The sequence below is a fragment of the Falco punctatus genome (genome assembly GCF_963210335.1).
Source record: "Falco punctatus genome assembly, chromosome: 19".
Lineage (NCBI taxonomy): Eukaryota > Metazoa > Chordata > Aves > Falconiformes > Falconidae > Falco > Falco punctatus.
Window position 1 is genome coordinate 4109059 of NC_137599.1, and position 17288 is coordinate 4126346.

Genomic DNA, 17288 nt, shown 5'->3' on the forward strand with positions numbered 1-17288 from the left:
GAAAGACAAAGGCTATTTACTTGCTTTGTCAGAAAATGCAGTAATATGTGACTTCACTTGATGCACTTGGAGAGAGGATATTGTGTAGGGCGCAGTGAAATGATCTAGCATTTCAGATGGGCTAATGTTTTAATTTGGCTCTCTTGAATCGGTCACATAGCTCATTTGGGGACTCGTGCCCAAAGGATTAGGTGGCTGGCTGGGATGAGGGCAGGCCTGTAGCATGTATGTGGACAGGGTAGACCTGATAGCTAGGAGCAAGTAGGCAGATTTTAAAGGCTGGTGAATGCCCCCACCTCTGGTATTGCTGAGTTAATTCATAGCCATCCCCCTCTGTTCTCACGGTTATACCGCTGGTCCCTCTGTCATAGCAGGGGCTGTGGAGGGGAGCGGGGTGGGCAGCTCTGCGGGGTGATTTGCTGCAGATAGAGGCAGTTTGCAGAGTGTAGACCAGTCAGGAGGGAAGGTTTGCCTGGTGTTTACTGGCCATATAGAAGGGACTCTGAGCAAGGATTGACCAGCTTTGGTGGACAGGTCTAGTTCACACTTAGCTAGTTGCCCTGTGGGTCAGCACTGGGTAATAACTGTACTTACTCAAGACGCTGTTCTAGATTTGCTTCTATGAAGTGCTCTCTTAAGGAAACATGCTTGCTTGACTGCAACCTTGATGCTGTAAAAACTGCTCCAACACCTGTAAAAAAAGCGGTTGTGTTAGGTTTCCCTGTACCACAGATTGTGTGTAGTGTATGATTAATTTGATACGTGTGAAAACATTGATTTAATTGACAGTCCCACAGTATTCCCAAGACTGGGATTATTCTTTTTTTTGTGTGGTATCTCTGAAAGGTGAATCAGAATGTAGTGTTTTGCTATGGCAACAGATAACATACGTTTTTGTCATGGCATAGCTACTCTTAAATGTTTTATGTTGTTGAATCAAATCGTTTAGATAATACAGGGCTTTAGTGTAGAGCTAGAATTGAGCCTTGAAACTTCACGTGTAAGGTTTGCTTCTTGGTTGTCTGCAGGGGACTAAGGCAGCTCTTTTATCGCTTGATGGTTGTTGTGATGAAAATGTAGCTCAGTGTGAAACTAAGTGAAGTTCCAAAGTGGATGGCAATGCTTTGTGTGATGCTGTTTTGTAATAGTACTTGGTTTATCTTGTTTTTCAGAGAATAGAAGCTGCATGTGGCTATGTTTAAAAAAGGGAGGTCCCTTCTGGGGCAGTTAGTTGAAGTAGCAGTAGCTTTACCTGTGGCCTTTGGTCCAAGAGAAATGCCTTCTGTCCCCTGATTCTTCTTCCTATTTAGTAATAATTTCCTTTTTGTTTGCTTATGTTTTTAGCAAAGTTTTGGCATCATTTCAGCATAACTGTTCTGAAGGGCTGGTTGAATCTTCCTGGAGAGCAGCAATACTAATGTGATGCTGCTGTGGAGGAGGCAGGCTGCCTGCAGTCAGAGCCACGTTCAGTGTAACAGGAGCTCCTGGCAGTGCCACATAAAGCTGTGAACCTTTTCCTGCATGCTTGTTCTCTTCCACTTAAGCTAAATACAATAAACCTTTCAGAAATTGTCAAGACGGTGCTGTTGCTGTTGATCAAGGTATGCTGCAAACTCACGGTGTGTACTGATGACACAGAGAGTGGCAGTTACAAATATGGGTAACACAACTTTGGGTTTACTTTCTCCTTTCATGAGCATATAAATTATCTAACAAGGTAGCAAAGTCAGGTATATCAAATTTGGTAGGAAATGCTAGAATTCAGTTCCCATCTAACTGTATTTTTGTTGCATGGTTTTAAAGGTTAAAAAAAAAAAAAGCACAAGTGGATTTCTGTTCTGACTTGCAAATTCTGTGATGATAAATATAGTCATCACTCTCCTCCCTTCAGTTATACTACAATGCAGTTATTTGGCATGTTCTTCACTAAATCTGTTCAGACAAGCTCTTGTTTTCCCTCTTTATGCAAAGGATGAGTAGAGTGAGAGAACAAAACCGTCTGAAAGCAATGCTGTAGAAGATGTGCAGAGAGTAGGGGAGCCTGCAGGTGAGGTGATCCTGTAGCTAAGGCAGGCTGCCAGAGAACGGATATTTCCTCTGTGATAATTCTCATCTGTGAGATCAAGCTCAGCAAGAGTCACTATTCCAAGACAGCGTCAGGTGGTGGGGGGTGATGCACACTATGTTTTCTAGATGCTGGTTTCATCAGATGTGTGGGGAGCGACCGCTTGAGCAACTGTGATGGCTTACGAATCGCTTGGCAGCTGCGGCTTGGAGAAATAGGCTCAGGGTTTGAATTCCAGAGGTCTTGAATTCTGGTGCTCTCACTAGTTTGCCAGATGGCTTACAGCTAACATTAATATATTTTTCCATTTGTTGAATCCTCTGATCTCATGAAGTCAGACAGAGCAGATGTTTGTCAGGCCTTGAGAACATGGAACAATAAGCATCTGAGAAAAACACCACGAGGAATGTTGTATTTCTTTCTGGGTTTTGAAGATTTGTAATAAATACAAGAAAATTTGGAAGGGGAAGTTAAAAATGTTGAACAGCGTCTTTATTCGTTACTTATGGAATGATTTGGCAGTCTTACCAAGAAAGAGATGTGAACACAATCTTATCTTCTTGTATCTTAACATGTCCTCACGGGAACCTGAATTCTGGCATAGACTAACGTTTCCATGCTGGTGCCTGCAGCATAAATCATTGCAGTAGCTTTAAGACTAACATTTTCATGTGAAGTTAGCTTTGGAAAACCTGGGTAATGTGGCTTTGAAAGCCTGTTATCATCACACCAATCTTCATTACCATGTCAAAATCCACAAAACTGCAGACCTGAAGGAAGGTTTACTTAATGCCTTGGTCTGTGCTGGGGGAAGTGGTTCCCCCCTTGGTTGCTTTTGAATGTGCAAGATCCTTCCATCGATTGTGGGTGATAAGTTTATGGATTACTTGAGTGTGCGTAGTCGGTGAAATCTTTATTCTTTTGGTGACGTATGCTTATTGTGATAGAGGTGGCCTTATCTTGGCTTAGTATCAGGCTTTATTGCCCTTTGTGTGTGTATAATGTTAAAGCAGTTTAATAAAACTGTGAAAGATGAGTGCATGGGAGGTGAGCAGTCATGGCCAGGCACGACCTGCCCCCACTCTTGCAGCGTAGCCTTCAATCAGATGGGACTCTTCAGCCCTCTCCACTTACCGAGATGAAGGCAGGGACTCTTATCTCTGATTTCTCTTCTAGATCAGCCAAGATTTATGTTCTTGCTCTAACATCCCATATTGTTCTTTAATGACAATGATGATAATTTGAGTTAAGGATGGTTTTTGACCCAGACTCTTCTTGCAGAAGCTGAGGGAGCTGTGCTTGGTTTTCTGCAAGTGTTGCCTTTGGCTTGTGTGTCTAAGAAGTTTTGAGCTTCTGTTTGAAGTTTTCCTTGTGATTGGGGTGTTTGCAACTTGTCTTCTGCTTGTCGTTTCTCTCCTGCTTAGTAAGGATTAAGTTCACGGTGCAGTTTTTGTGTACTTGGAAAACAGTTTCTCCTCACGGGGACTTGGTGCTTGTTGCTGGGGATGATAGATGTGTCAGACTTTCTTTGAATCTGATTGTTTGTGACCCCTTCCAGAAATCGGACATAAAGAGGATGAGCTCACGAATCTAATTCCCAAAAGAAACCAGGATAAAAGGTTGCCCTTGTTTGCTTCTTGCAGCAGTCAGAATGAGCTTGATAACGTCATGTCATTATTAGCCAGCAAGGAGCACCGCCAGGGACTGTTCACCAGTAAAAATCAGTGGATTTCCTCATCTCTCCCCTTTTGATGTACTGAATGAGGAGTCTGAATTTTCAGCAGGACAGCTGTTGCGCTATCAAAATGCACAATAGACCTATGAAAATCTTGAGAGCTTGCAAAATCCTAAACTTTGAAAATAAAACTCATCCATGACCACAGCGGCACCTCCCTGTCTCGCAGCTTCACGGAGGCAGCGCAGCTGGATGGTGATCGTGCCCTGTCCCTGGGGATGCATCGCTGTGAGCGTCGCTCGCTGACTCCAGGCACCTATTGACCTTTTACGGCCCTTTACAGTGGGGTTTGTGCCGCAGGTGACTGAACAAACTGACACTTACCCACCAGAGCAAATCCAGTGATGTGATTGTGAATCTCCCCAGTGCTGCCTTCGCACAGCCGTGTTTCTAATCACTGTGGTAGTCCATTTCCAAGAGCAATTAGAACCTCCTAGAAGGTTGTCTCTTACCGTGGTTTTGTTTTCTGTTGTAGTATAAAAATAGTGAGTAAATATCCTCCGTGCTCAACAAGATCACATTCGGTTGTTTGTATCCTCCCGAGACGCTTAGTTCATGAAATTCTCCTCCAATGAAGAGTGTGATATCAATCAGTCCTCTAGGATTATATCCCACAAAGCTTGTGAAGATGTCAGCATAGTGAGTAGGATAAGGCTGTTCTGATACCCCTCTCTCTGGTGCTTATATGCTATGCATAAACGATTCACTGAAATAATTTGATTGAATTAAGTTAACACGTAATTTTGAGGCTACATCTTTTTTTTTTTTTCTTCCCCCCCCAATGGGAGCATCCTGTTCTTTCTCTGTCATTAAACAGACCTCCAGAAACGTCTTCTCTTTGTTGCAGTGCATGGTATTGCTGGAGGGAGGAGTTCTTCTGAATCTGCAAATCGTTGACGAAAACTGTTTTCTGTTTTGACTGTTAAAAAAAAAAAAAAAAGGATAAAATGTGCGGTAGTGTTGACAACGCCAGCAATTCTAGACGGGCTCAGATGGCAGGTCCATCTGGTGCAGCGTCCTGTTTCGAAGAGCAGAGGAGCATCTACCCAGTGTCCAGAGATGGAGCACGCACCCTGCAGCTGCCAACTGTGAAATGATAATCCTCCGTGTCCAGCATGACTTGGTGTCTGATATTAAGGCCCTGAAGCATTAGGATTAACTTTTTTCTCAAGATTTGTTAATTTACAGCACTGCTGGCAAAATATTTGCTCGTTTCCCATAACTTTGTGCAATTAAAAAGGAGGGAATTTAGAGAAGTGTGCCTGGCAAGGTGCTGCCTGCAGCTGCACACCCCTAGGAAAAGGGGCGGCTGTAGGGGCATATTTGGGGGTGAGCAGTTTTCCACAAGCTGGGAGAAAGCTTTCCCCATTTCTTTGGGAAGAGGAAGGCGAACCCAGTATATCTGGTCAGTTTTGTTGAAATCTCATTTCGTTTCTGAATTAAGGAAATAATTGCAAACTTAATTTACTTTAAGACATTGGATTTTCTAAGGCGCAACTCTTGCGTAAGCTGGTTGGTTTTCCCATCCTGCTGGACGTTTATGTTTTGTCCTTTCTGCAGAGGCTTTCCCCTTCTGTGGAAATGTTCTGTACAACAACCCTCTCTGGTGTGGGGTTTGTAGCCTGTGTAATGTGACCACTCTGTAAAGGAAAAAGTTTGTCATCTGGTTCAGGAAGAAAATTAATTTTCTGGGGTGTAGGGGCACAGGGCATGGATGCAGCTTTGTATGTTCTGCATGATTTACCGTCTAGGGGGTTAGTTGTCGATGTGGCACCGCTTGCAACCCTGCGTAGTGGCATGAAGTGTGGGAATTCTCGCCCTTTCTTTAAAGCTCAGTTTTGCCCTTCAAAGTACGGTGGTGTACCCGAAAAGGGTCAGCAGGAACCCTAAACCTGGGAGCCCTACACAGAACCGCATTTACATGCTGGTAAAGATCCTGTTGTCACGCACAGCAGCTCTAGAATCCATTTTCTCGAGGAAATTCTTTAAAAGGAGAACTTAAAGAGCTTAACTTTCAAAGTCCCTTTTTCCCCTTTGGCTGTTCTCCATCTTCCACCCAGCCTGCTTGGCAGTCAGCGGGGTGAGGGGTGGCCCTTTGGCAGCAGCCCGTTCCTTTCCCCGAGCCCTAGTGGCTTTGGGAGGACACCGAGCGAGGGTCCCCCGGCCCTGGTGACCCACCGCCCGGCAGCGTGTCCTGCTGACCAGGATGGAGCCGCGGTTTCGGTGCTGGGGCTGAGCACCGCTGCCCGTAGCTGCGTTACGTGCTCAGGGTGCTCAGGCTTAGCACTTGTGGGCTGGATGTCATGCTGGCCGGCTGCCGTGGTATTTAATTCGTAATGAAATGATGGATTAAAACAAAGGCGTTGCTTTTCACGTTTGGTATTCTCCTCTTACCTGAAAGCAGAGCTCCTCTTGACCCAAAATATTCGTAACTGCCTTAATATCCTGATCTGCTTCCTTTTTAAACTGCCTGCTGAAATGTGCCTCGGTGCCTCTTTTAAATTGGGCTGTCCACCAGGAGCTCAACCTGCAGCTCTGAAAACAAATAACTGCTCAAAACCTACCCGCTCCCTGATTCCACAGGGCGAAGCATGGTCGTGGGGTGGAGGGGTGAGGAAGAAGCCTCGTATTATTATTATTTTTAGTTTTAGTTCTTTTAAAACCCATCCTACCTGCCTACTACAAACGGCCTATTTTCTGCCCCTAATGGTTTCTGCCTAACAAATGGTGTTTCTTTTTTACAGCGTTATGATCCTGGACTTGTTGTGGTGATGGTAAACTTAGCAGTGGTAATTTTTTATTTTCAGACTGAATTACTCCTTTTGTCATCAGTGCACCAATATGTTAGGCTTACTTTCTCTGTTGTAGCCATCATCCTTCTGCTTGGTCTTTCATTTTCCTTTCCTTTCCTTTCTTTATGCACACTTGTCTGATCCTTGTTCATTAAAGGTTATTGCTAAGAAGGGATGTTTCTGTTTGTGTTAGAACTGCCAAAATCAGTTTAAACATAAATTTCTAATACTGTCCAAACTTGATTTTTTCCCCAACACGATGGGCACTAGCACTTGCTACTGCAATTTCCAAATAGATTTTGAAAAAAAAAAACAAAAAAACAAACAAACTTTGACTGCCTTAGAAGGCAAAAGTACTGATGCATTGTTTATACACAGGGGTTTACCAGGGCAATGAGGCTGCATCCAAAGTTCTCCATTGCTGGAGAAACAAACAAACAAACAAAAAAAACCAAAAAAAAAACCCCAAAGCCAAAACCTAAACCAAAACAAAAAAAAAAAAGCTTGGGAAAAAAACACCCAAAAACCAAACCAAATTGTTGGCACTCGCTGCCAGCCATTCCATTTGGGTTCACCACTTACCAGTAAATCCCTGGCTGAGACGTTATGAAAGTGATATTGCACTTAGGAAGTCATTTTTATAACCTGTCTTTAATTTGGTCCTTTTGCTAAAAATTGCAGTCACTGCTTACTTTATTATACCATTGGGCGTAAGAGAAACATTTTCAAATGGAGAACACTTAAGATACCCAAAAAAACCCTCAATTCAAAATACCATTTTGGATCAGTGTGATAACTGTTTTTGGACTTGGTGGATATATGCCTGTCAAATTTATGGGCATATAAACAAAACCATGAAGCGATTCATTAAATGGACTTGTTTCTGAAAAAAAACACATGCCTCTGTACTTTAAGAGTTAAAAAGACACCAGTCTGACCAGAGTAGGTTCCTTTTGAGGACTGGGTGCAGTCTGAGATCTGTGGGCTGTTGCTTTTGAGGGTCAGAGAAAGCTGATATCGGAGAAGAGAGAAGCTGATGCCTATACAGGTTTTTCTGAGGCAGTTTTAAAGACTTTTAACGTTTTACGCATGTGGATGGCAATGGAATATTTTTGGCATGATTAAAACCTGTAGATCTTTTAGCCCAAAGGTATAATATATGTGTATGTGTGTATAACAAAACAGTTGTTTACACCAAAACAAGAGCAATAATAAGGGAAGTAAACATTCTGTTTTTTTACTCAAGGTATGCACCGGATAAGGTAAGTACTTTTTCAGTGGGCTTACATCACAACGAACAGCGCGAGTTGTGATGTAAAAATAAAAAATAATAATAATAATAAAAAAAAAGCTGTGGTAGTAAAGTGCTTGTCTGCCCCATTTTGCTTTGTTTGGCTGGTTATGAGTGGATTAAAGATATGTTTAAAAAAAAAAAAAAAATCTCCAGCATAGTTTGATTAGTTCAAAGTCAATTTTCTTCGCAACTAGTCCTTTTCACAGCTTACAGATGACACAGCGAGTGCTAGAACATCTCTGCAGGAGCTGGGGAAGCAGGTGCTTGACCACCTGGCCTGGACCAGGCGGTCGTTTTGGATGAAAGAAGTTTGGCTTCTGTGCCACGCTTCTCAGTCAGCTTTCCTTACTCTTGGGAAGGGACAAAAGTTGGCGGGAGGGAGGCTTCCACGGCTTTTACAGGAAAGTCCTGATCAATTATTAATGTGGTAGGGCAGTAAAATGTATCTAACAGCTTTTTCACTTGTATCAGAAGATGAGGAGTAGGCATTACCTGGTGTGGAAGCATTGAGGGAAAGGTTAATTTCTCAAGTCCTGGCAACAGCCTTGCCCTAGGACTTGTCACGGTTGAACATTAACCACGAGAATATTTTACGTGACCAGTTAATATTTGGAAAATACCATTTATCAGTATTCAAGGTGCATTTACCTGGAACCGGTTTGGAGCTGAGAAGCGGGTTTGGCTGTAAGCTGTGAGAATGGCTTGTGTTTGGTTCACTGTAGCTTTCTGGTCTCTGCACTCCAAGGCAAGATCTCTAACCACCCAAACCCAATGTGTAAAGCGAGCTGGGGTGGCAGACCAAGCGCTGACCGCCTCTCTGTGTGTTCCTCTTACAGGGAGGACAGATCCCATCCCTATCGTCGTCAAGTACGATGTCATGGGCATGGGGAGGATGGAAATGGAGGTAAGCTCATCTGGCTCCCGTCCTGCACCCCGTCGCTCCTTGCATGGCTCTTGGGAAGCTGATAGGGAAGAAATTTAAAACTGAGAATTTGTGTATCAAAAGGTAAAAACCTCGCTGTTAAATCAGTGCAGTAAGAAAAACACTTCTCAAAATCCATACTCTGTTTACCCACGGGTACCTGAGTTCTGAGGTCTGGATGCCATCTGAAATTCCTGGGCTTTGTGGTTTCTGTTCCCCAAAGCTGAGGCTGCTGTCGGCAGTGGATGGACCTGCCAGGAGCCTCCACCTCAGAAGGATTAACGAGCCATTTTGCATGTGGGTTGGACTGTGGGACTACAAAACAGGGAAAGTGAAGTACAAGATGCAAAGATTCTGTTTCAGACCTCATATTTTTGAAATTACACATTCTGTCAGTCTCAGTAGTGCAAAGTATTTATGGGACAAATTGCATCTCTTCTTTTTCTTCTTTTTTTTTTTTTTTTTTTCTTTTTTAAAAAGCTTGACTACGCCGAAGATGCCACTGAGCGGAGGCGTGTACTGGAGGTGGAGAAAGAAGACACCGAGGAGCTGAGGCAGAAATACAAGGTACTGAAACAGGGGCATTAACATCAAAGTTCCCGTGGGCTGAGCAGAAGAGGGTTTGTGCTGATAGGACAGAGCTCATTAGGCTGCAGTAATGGCAGTAGGAATTAGGTATTCTTGGTGGTTTTGTCATTGTTGAGATTATTTATATTTTAACAAACGGGTTATTCACTTCCTGGAATTAACCTTGATGTTTGTTTAGCTGCTTAACAGCTACAGGATAGCAGCAGGGCTTTCTCTTTGTGCTTTGCTCGTGTTCTGGGAAGAACAGTCGTAGGGTAAGCAGAACATTTCCTTCCCTAGACCCAGGGCTGCCACATTTTTTTAGGGAACCTGCCACATTGTCCGTGTAAAATGGGCAGTTATCAGCTAGAAGTGGAGTAGATCTTCTGTTGTACTGCTTACTGCTCGTTCAGTGACGTGATCCTGTTGCATAAATCCTGCTTTCTTTAAAGAGGTAGGACATTGCTCCAGTTCTGAGAAATCGATTCTTTGGATGAATTTCTCAGACAGCATTAAAAAATAATAATAATAAAAAATATGTATATTCTGTATTTCCATAGGGTTTATGAAATCTGTGTGGTTTTTTTAAAGTCAAAGACTGTTAAATTTTTTAAATAATGATAAAAATGGGCCATCCTGTTGGCATTGAGCATGACTTATTGGAGCATACCTGGATTAGCTGGGTTCTCTGTGGAGACATGGTCTTTGCCAGTCCTTTAATCCACTCTTCTGTTTATCAGCCTGTAAAATACGTCAAGTCTTGGGAAAGCCTGCTTGTTTAATTGTCCTGAGGTTTGAGAAGTACCAGGGTTGATGAAAAGCCCTAGACCTTAGAATAAAGTGCCAGTTTTGCATACATTTTAATCCTTTGAGGAATAACGGAAAAGTAGTTTCAATTCTATTAGAATTAAACCTAACCATGGCAAATCTAAAATTCCATTCCACCAGTTCAACAGTTAATACTGCAGGCAGTTTATTCAGCTACAAAAATTTTTAGCCTCCTTTCCTTTTTTTTATTATTATTATTATTATTAAGTTGAGACCTTGACTTGTGTGGTAAGTGAATTGCTGGTATATTTGTTCATTTAAAAATAAAAGCCATTGTAATTACTTCTAAAGCTAATTATTAGTTTGGATCTGAAGGAAGTTAATGATCTCTTCTGGCACACTTCAAAGTACAAGTGTGCTCTTAAATGGGTTTATGCAGCCGGCGCTGAACAGTTCCTCCACATACATCCAGGTGCACGTTCTCCTTGAAGATGTTTCTCCTGGTTGTTTTCCATGTCCTGCTGGGTGGCATGCTGCTGACAGGCTGCACAGGGGAGGTTTGGCCTTGGCGGTTCTTGGGCAGCGTGAGCCCAAAAGCCTGGATCCCTTCCTGCAGCATCCCCCCAGCTGCCACGCTGGCATCTTCAGCCAGCAGCTGTCAAGTACAAAGGATTTCTGCCTTTCAGGGTGGTTGGTAGGAGCTCTTGTTGGAGCTGCGTGTAATGATGTTTTATCTCAGGTCTGCAGTGTGATTTATGGTAAAGGTCTTGGTTTTTGCAATTGTCTTTCCAAACGCAATTGAATGAGTGTTGCTCTCGGAGACTGTTTTGTTTTCCTGCCGTTATTCAGCAGGAACTCTGTGAAGCGGTAGCTGTCTCTCCCGACTCAAGTGTGTTTTTATGACCATGTTTTATCATTAGGCTCTTGCATTTCTGTATTAATCTCTGCAAAATCTCTGCAAGGGTAATTTTTTTTTCATTGCTCTGCGGGAGTCCATTATGTAATTGCCAACTGTGGCCGCATCCTGATTAGCCATTCAGTGAGTCTCAAAGGAATCTCAGATAACTCTGCAACCAAAAAGCGAGCGAGAAATGTTCTTTAATTCCCTTCTTTTGTATAGATTCTGATCACTCAAATGGCTGTGTTTTCATTGTTTAGCCACAGGATGCTTTCTGAAAAAAAACCTACACATGGCGCAGGAAGCTTGTTCAGGGTTTCAGAGGAACTTTAAATGTCATTGTTCTGTGGATCTCGTGCTGCTCTGTTTTCTTCTCTTCCTGGGGACCTGCTTCAGATAATCTTGTTGATTTTCATTTTTTTTTCCCCCTTTTTAACAAGGGCCTCTGGTAATAGATGGAATCAGGAACTTTGAAATAGATTTTTTTATTATTATTATTATTTAGAAGGTGAACTGTGCTTTAAACTGAACAAAATCTTTCAGCACTAGAATTTTTCAGATATTTTTCCTTCCCTCAGGTACTAGAATTTTTTACACGACTTTTGCATTATGGAAAACATGCTCAGCAGTATTATTTTAATGTAATTTTGATGTGGTAACTGGGAGACAAACCATATTGCCTTAAACAAGATCTTAAATAAAAAGAATGAAGCTTTCATAGTATATCCTTAAGTGTTTGCTAGCTTCTCTTGCTAACGCAAGGAGATTTCCCATAAGTTTGTATTGAAGATGGAAACTCTTAAACTCTTAAGTGCTTTTTCTCAAATGTTAGGCTATTTTTTCTTACGTAATTTTATTCCAGTTGAAATGCATACAGTAAATAGCTGTATGAGATATACTGATGTTAGTACAGTGTACTTTGTAATACAGCATTTGTAGCTTGTATTTTTTTCTTTTAGCATGCATCAGTGCAAGTGTGTGCTTCCATCTTGTTAAGGTAAACCTTCCCCAGCTTTCTTGTAAAGAACGGTGATGTTTTATTAATTTTGCTGGTGGGATTGTAGTTGAAAAGACCTGGCTAGAGGAAGAAACTGCTTTACCTTGAGATCAGTGTGTCTCAGAGCCCCCCCAGGTCTGCGTCGGCTGTGCCCTGGGGATGGGGCTGGTGGAGCAGCACAGCACAGGCCCACTCACTTCCAGGCACTCAGACTTCAAGCCATTACAGCTACTTGAGGGACTGGGATTTCCAAAGTCCCAGAGCTTTTTTGTCACTGCCAAATCCAAAAGCTGCTACTTTGTTTATAGCAAATGAGGGGAAGATTTGACCGTTGTAAATCTAGCCACCTCACCTTTGCTTGGAGGTTTGGCTTTGCACCTGTGCAAATGTTGAATTATATAAAGGAAGAAAAATACTGTCTGCAGCCTCTAAGATGCCCCCCCCCCTTTTTTTTTTCTTCTTTTTTTTGTATTAAATGGCAACTACCTGTACCCACTCCCCATGCAATCACTGTATTTGAGCTCAGCTTAATGGACAGCATTGCTCCTGGGAAGATTTCACTGACTGAAAAATTACACTGCAGTGAATTAGGCTCAGGGTTTCTGAACTGTGCTTTCCCAGCCGCAGATCAGTGTTCCTCCTTATTGAATTGCGGACAGACTGAGATCAAGCAGACATCTGTTAGCACTCAAAATGGAGGAAGTATCAGCATTTAAAGTTCTAAGACTGTTCCAAAAGCAGTGATCTTCCTTGGTTTGATGCGTGCATTGTGTATCTTATGTGAGCAGGCAGCTGCCAGTTTGTTTATGTGTTAGCTCGAGGCTTTGAACCTCTCTCTCAGACAATCCAACAGTTTCTTCTCTTGCAGCTGCAAAACTGCCTTCCTGCCATCAGTGGTAGATTTCTTTTTCTAAACAGTCTCCTTTTACTGATACTTGTGCTAATGACAAGATTATGTTCCATGCTAATAAACTGAGTCAAGGTTAGGTTGGCAGCACGGGGAAGTTATCCTTCATACCTTTTAATTTGCAAAGACTGGTCAGCTTAATAAATATTATCATCAGTGTATGCTAAGGTTTTCTGAAGGACTATTTTTCCTTAAAGGACTAGTTCATTGTCTTTCAGTTTGTTTTACAGGAAGTTTAACAGAAACATTTTTTTGTTATTTTGCAGGATTATGTTGATAAAGAAAAGGCAATTGCCAAGGCTTTGGAAGACCTCAGAGCAAACTTCTACTGTGAACTCTGTGACAAGCAGTATCAAAAGCATCAAGAGTTTGACAACCACATAAACTCTTACGATCATGCTCACAAGCAGGTAAACCAATGTTGATAGCACAGTTCATCAATTTTGTATTTATCACAGCAGTCTTGTTTGTGGTTAATACTCTGAATTTCCCCAGATTATCTCTTTGCCTTATAGACCCGGGAATAGGTGTTTTGTGTCACTGGTAAAGATTCTCATCTCCACCATACAGTTTAAAAAAAACCCCAAAACAACAAAGAAGAAAGCCCATCCTATGGTTGGTGTCAAGGAGCCCAGTTTTGAATGACCCATGAGCAGGAATTAACTGCTGTTAGACTGGGAGCAGTACACATGGGTATGGATGGCTCCCAGTTGGCAGCTTCTAAAAATAGCACAACTTTGGAGACTGATATGCCACGTGTGCACATTTTAATACTTCAGTTTGTGTTCTGTCAAGTTACTCAAAACGGACTAGGAAATAATGGGCTATGTCAAAGGAATTGTAAAAAAGGAGCACTTCCCAAATTCTGTAACCCTCAGGAGATGATGGATTCGGAATCTTGTGTGGATCTGGCTTTGGTCCCAAGGTAGACATGTACCGTAGTATCTACATGATACTTTATACTGCACAGTAAAGAATAAAAAGTTCATGTGTTAGCTTGATCTATTTGGCCATTTGAAGCTGCTAAATGAGATGTAAATGTACAGCAGATAGCAGTGTTGTGCTCCTCTAGAGATGAAATCGCTCAAAGGAGGTTTTTTGATATTCCTAGTCATAAATTCTAGCAATACAATCATTAAAATGCTGGTAACTTCTGGAGGATGTGCTGTAGAGTACTAGATCTCGTAAAACAGTAGTGAAGCAGCAGCTTAAAAACAAGAAGATGACATTACAGAGTTAGAGGATTATTTTTTTTTTCTTCCTGTGTATTAAGTATAGGATATAGTTCAAAGTAAATTCACTAAGGGAGTCTTAACAGGAATTTTCATGGCAGGGCGATTTCTGTTTGAGTGCTGTGATGAATTGTGGTTTAATAGAAGAGCAGAAATTCATTCATTTACTTTGTATTGAGAAAACAGGCTGCTTTGACCGAGCTGGTAGCACAGTCGTGATACCTGATAGCAGTGTACTTCATCTCCAAGTTTTCCATCAACCTGGTTGAAACTTGAGTGCAATTACATGCATCTATTCAGGAGGTGGAAGGACCTGTTTGTGTCACATTCTTACAGTGTGGTGATGCAGCATGGTGATGTCAACTTCTCTTTAATACCCTTGGGTGATTAGTAGAGGGACTGACATGAGGTTGGCAAGGGTGAGAGTTTTTCTAGGATCTAGAGAGCCTGTGGAGGAAGAAACAAACCTGTGGAAAGCAACCACCCCTCCTTTGGTATAAAAGATGGCATCAGCAAGAGTGCAAGAGTGACCTGAAAGAAAAATGTCTTGGGAACACAGAGGGTGGTGTAACCTTCTTACTGCTAGAAAAAATTCGGGGGTTGCCCGGTACTTCTGAATATTTTTGAAAGGAGTTGATGTTCTCGGATAATATGCATCCATTGCAGTAACTTCAGGCAGGCATTAGAGAAAATGAGCCTTCACACTCTCGTTATGTCACACAGCATTAATTTCTAGTTAGACAGGGATGTAAACAAAGAAGAATCATGCTTTGCTTAGGGAAAAAAAACCTGCTTACCCAGCTTTATGTTGTGCTGAAATGTGTGTCACCCTGTTGGGTCAGTGTTCAGTAAGTGAACTTGAAACTACCTAGAAATAAAGAAGTTAAATTTGTTTAGGTAACATTATCTGGCTTCAGTTGTTCGTTACTGCTCAAGATAGGCACATTTCTAACGAACTATTCTACATTTTAAGGTAGCTTAAAAACCCCCAGATGCTGTGCTTTTCACAATACGTTGCACGGTTACGTTTTTGATATTATGTTTTGCCTTTTTGGACAGGAAGGCAAGGTTACATAAAGACTACCATACATTTTTAGATGAAAAACGAAGTTTTCTTAAAAGTAGGCTTTCATGGAAAGATGAGACATGACAGTATCCTAGGTAATTACAGGAAACTGGCTTGGTATATATTCTCTGCAATGTTTTGGCTTCTCAGCGGTAGTTCTTGAGGCAACGGTGCTTTTTTGCCTTTTTCGTAGCTTGCTTAACAGATTTCCACAGGATCATTTTTGCTTCTGAGTGTTTTTAGTTACACATACACACGATGTTGAAGTGCTTGCTTATTCCTTCTGTGGCTCAGTGAGCATTAGGCTGTCCCCATAAATAGATGTTCCATCCTCAGATCTCCTTCCACTCCCGAGTTATAAAGACACTGTCTTGTATTCCAGGAAGGAACTCAGGATTATTGCGAAACAGGGATGATAGGTAAGTGTATTGATCCCTACCGGATAAATTTTGGACCCACCAACTTGTCAACACCAAACAATTAAAGGGGAGGCTTTATTAATATTATTTCCTGACTATACTCGTTTCATATAGCATTCGGATATGTTTGAATCAAATTCAACACCAAGTTTCTATCCAAAAGGCAGTTATTTCTAGATTTCCTTAACTGGGAAGATAATATTTTAATTTATTGTCACAAACCATTGTCCTGTTTAAGTTGTATTTTAAACATCTTGTTGGAGGTATGCAATGTTGTTCTCTAGATTTTTATTTTTAATTAAGTTGATACTGGAAATGGGAAGTACAGATGTTTTAAAGAAGAGTAACTCTTATCTATTCACCAAATGCTCAGCCCTCTCGGGGGGAAGCCAGAGGACTAAAAGAACTTGAGTTCATACAGATGGCACAGGAAGAGGAAAAATAAACTCTGTTCCCTTAAAAGATACTTCAGTAAGCAACTGGAAAAGGCTGTAACCATACATGTCATAACTTTTGTACCCTGGAAAGCTACTGATACCTTTGACAGGGATTTTTAGTGGTGAGATCCTGAGCCCAGCGACTAGAAGGACCCTCGCCTCTGATGTTGCAGGGTCCTGACTGTCAACAGAGTAATAATAATGAACAGATAAATCAAAAAGGTGGCAAATGTAAAAGAAAACTACTGCAGCTAGCAGAGAACTGGGTGAAGTTGGGCCTAGTGTGTTTTTGTGGTTTTGTGCTGTTTTCTGGCAGATACGTGATGTCCAGATGCTTGAGAGCTCCCATAGTCCTGGAATACTCTGGACTTAGTGGGAACGTATCCTTGGGGCGTTACATCCGAGTGAGCCCTTAATTCAGTTTTGAGTTTTGACATTGAGAGAACACTTCATGTTAGATTTGCATGAAGATGAGTGTAGGTCACCTTATCTGGGTATATGAAATAAACCTAATCTGTATTGCTCATCACTTACAGCAGCTTGCAAAAATAGTTATGGTTGGAATTATGTGTAAGTAGTGTAGCATTTACAGTCAGCTCTTACTGTTTGGTTTCTTTACTTCATCCAATAACTTAAAGAATCTCACATACGGTCACCTCTTTCCTGCTAGCATGCCTGATGAAGGGTTGAGCTGTTTACTGAGTCACTGACCCAACAGAATAAAACCATTCTGAATTTAATGTGAAAACCAAACATGTTCCTGTGTGAACTTTTGCCAGGTTAACTATGAGAACGCTAACCGGTTTGAAATGCAGTCTTTTATGTAGCTTCCACTTGATATTTTTTCTAAACGGGTGGCATTTCGGAGGTGTAGATGATTAATTCTGCATAGATTCTCTTTATAAAAGGACAAAGGGATTGTATTTCCATAAAGAAGTTCTTTGGGAAAGAGGGTGGAACTAAGAGCTGAAACTATAGGTCTATGGTTCTCTTCATGCCCTAATTATCTGGATCTTTGCTTCTGATGCCAAGGGGGAGGGATCTGTTAAAACACAATAAAACTACCAACACAGTCACTGCTGTGGTTGATGAGCACTCTGAATCCAAACCCTGAACTTTCTGGTTTGGGGAGAACTGGACTCGTGCTTTCCAAAAACTTGTATCTTCAAGCACACCATGAATGTTGAAG

At 41.7% G+C, this 17288-nt stretch overlaps 1 protein-coding gene across 9 annotated transcripts in view; it reads left to right on the top strand.

The window, feature by feature from the left end:
• Nucleotides 1–17288, top strand: part of GPATCH8 (G-patch domain containing 8) — a 58735-nt gene that overhangs the window by 29363 nt on the left and 12084 nt on the right. For 2 of the 9 annotated variants that reach the window (XM_080369375.1, XM_080369377.1), the window contains 5 exons: nucleotides 6545–6589; nucleotides 8723–8790; nucleotides 9289–9375; nucleotides 13212–13355; nucleotides 15626–15662. In XM_080369375.1, coding sequence (XP_080225501.1) covers nucleotides 8764–8790; nucleotides 9289–9375; nucleotides 13212–13355; nucleotides 15626–15662 — 295 coding nt within the window. In that variant the 5' untranslated portion in view covers nucleotides 6545–6589; nucleotides 8723–8763. Of the gene's footprint in view, nucleotides 1–3623; nucleotides 8791–9288; nucleotides 9376–13211; nucleotides 13356–15625; nucleotides 15663–17288 lie in introns of all 9 variants that reach the window. The other 7 variants (XM_080369369.1, XM_080369374.1, XM_080369371.1 and 4 more) reach the window with 5 other exon arrangements.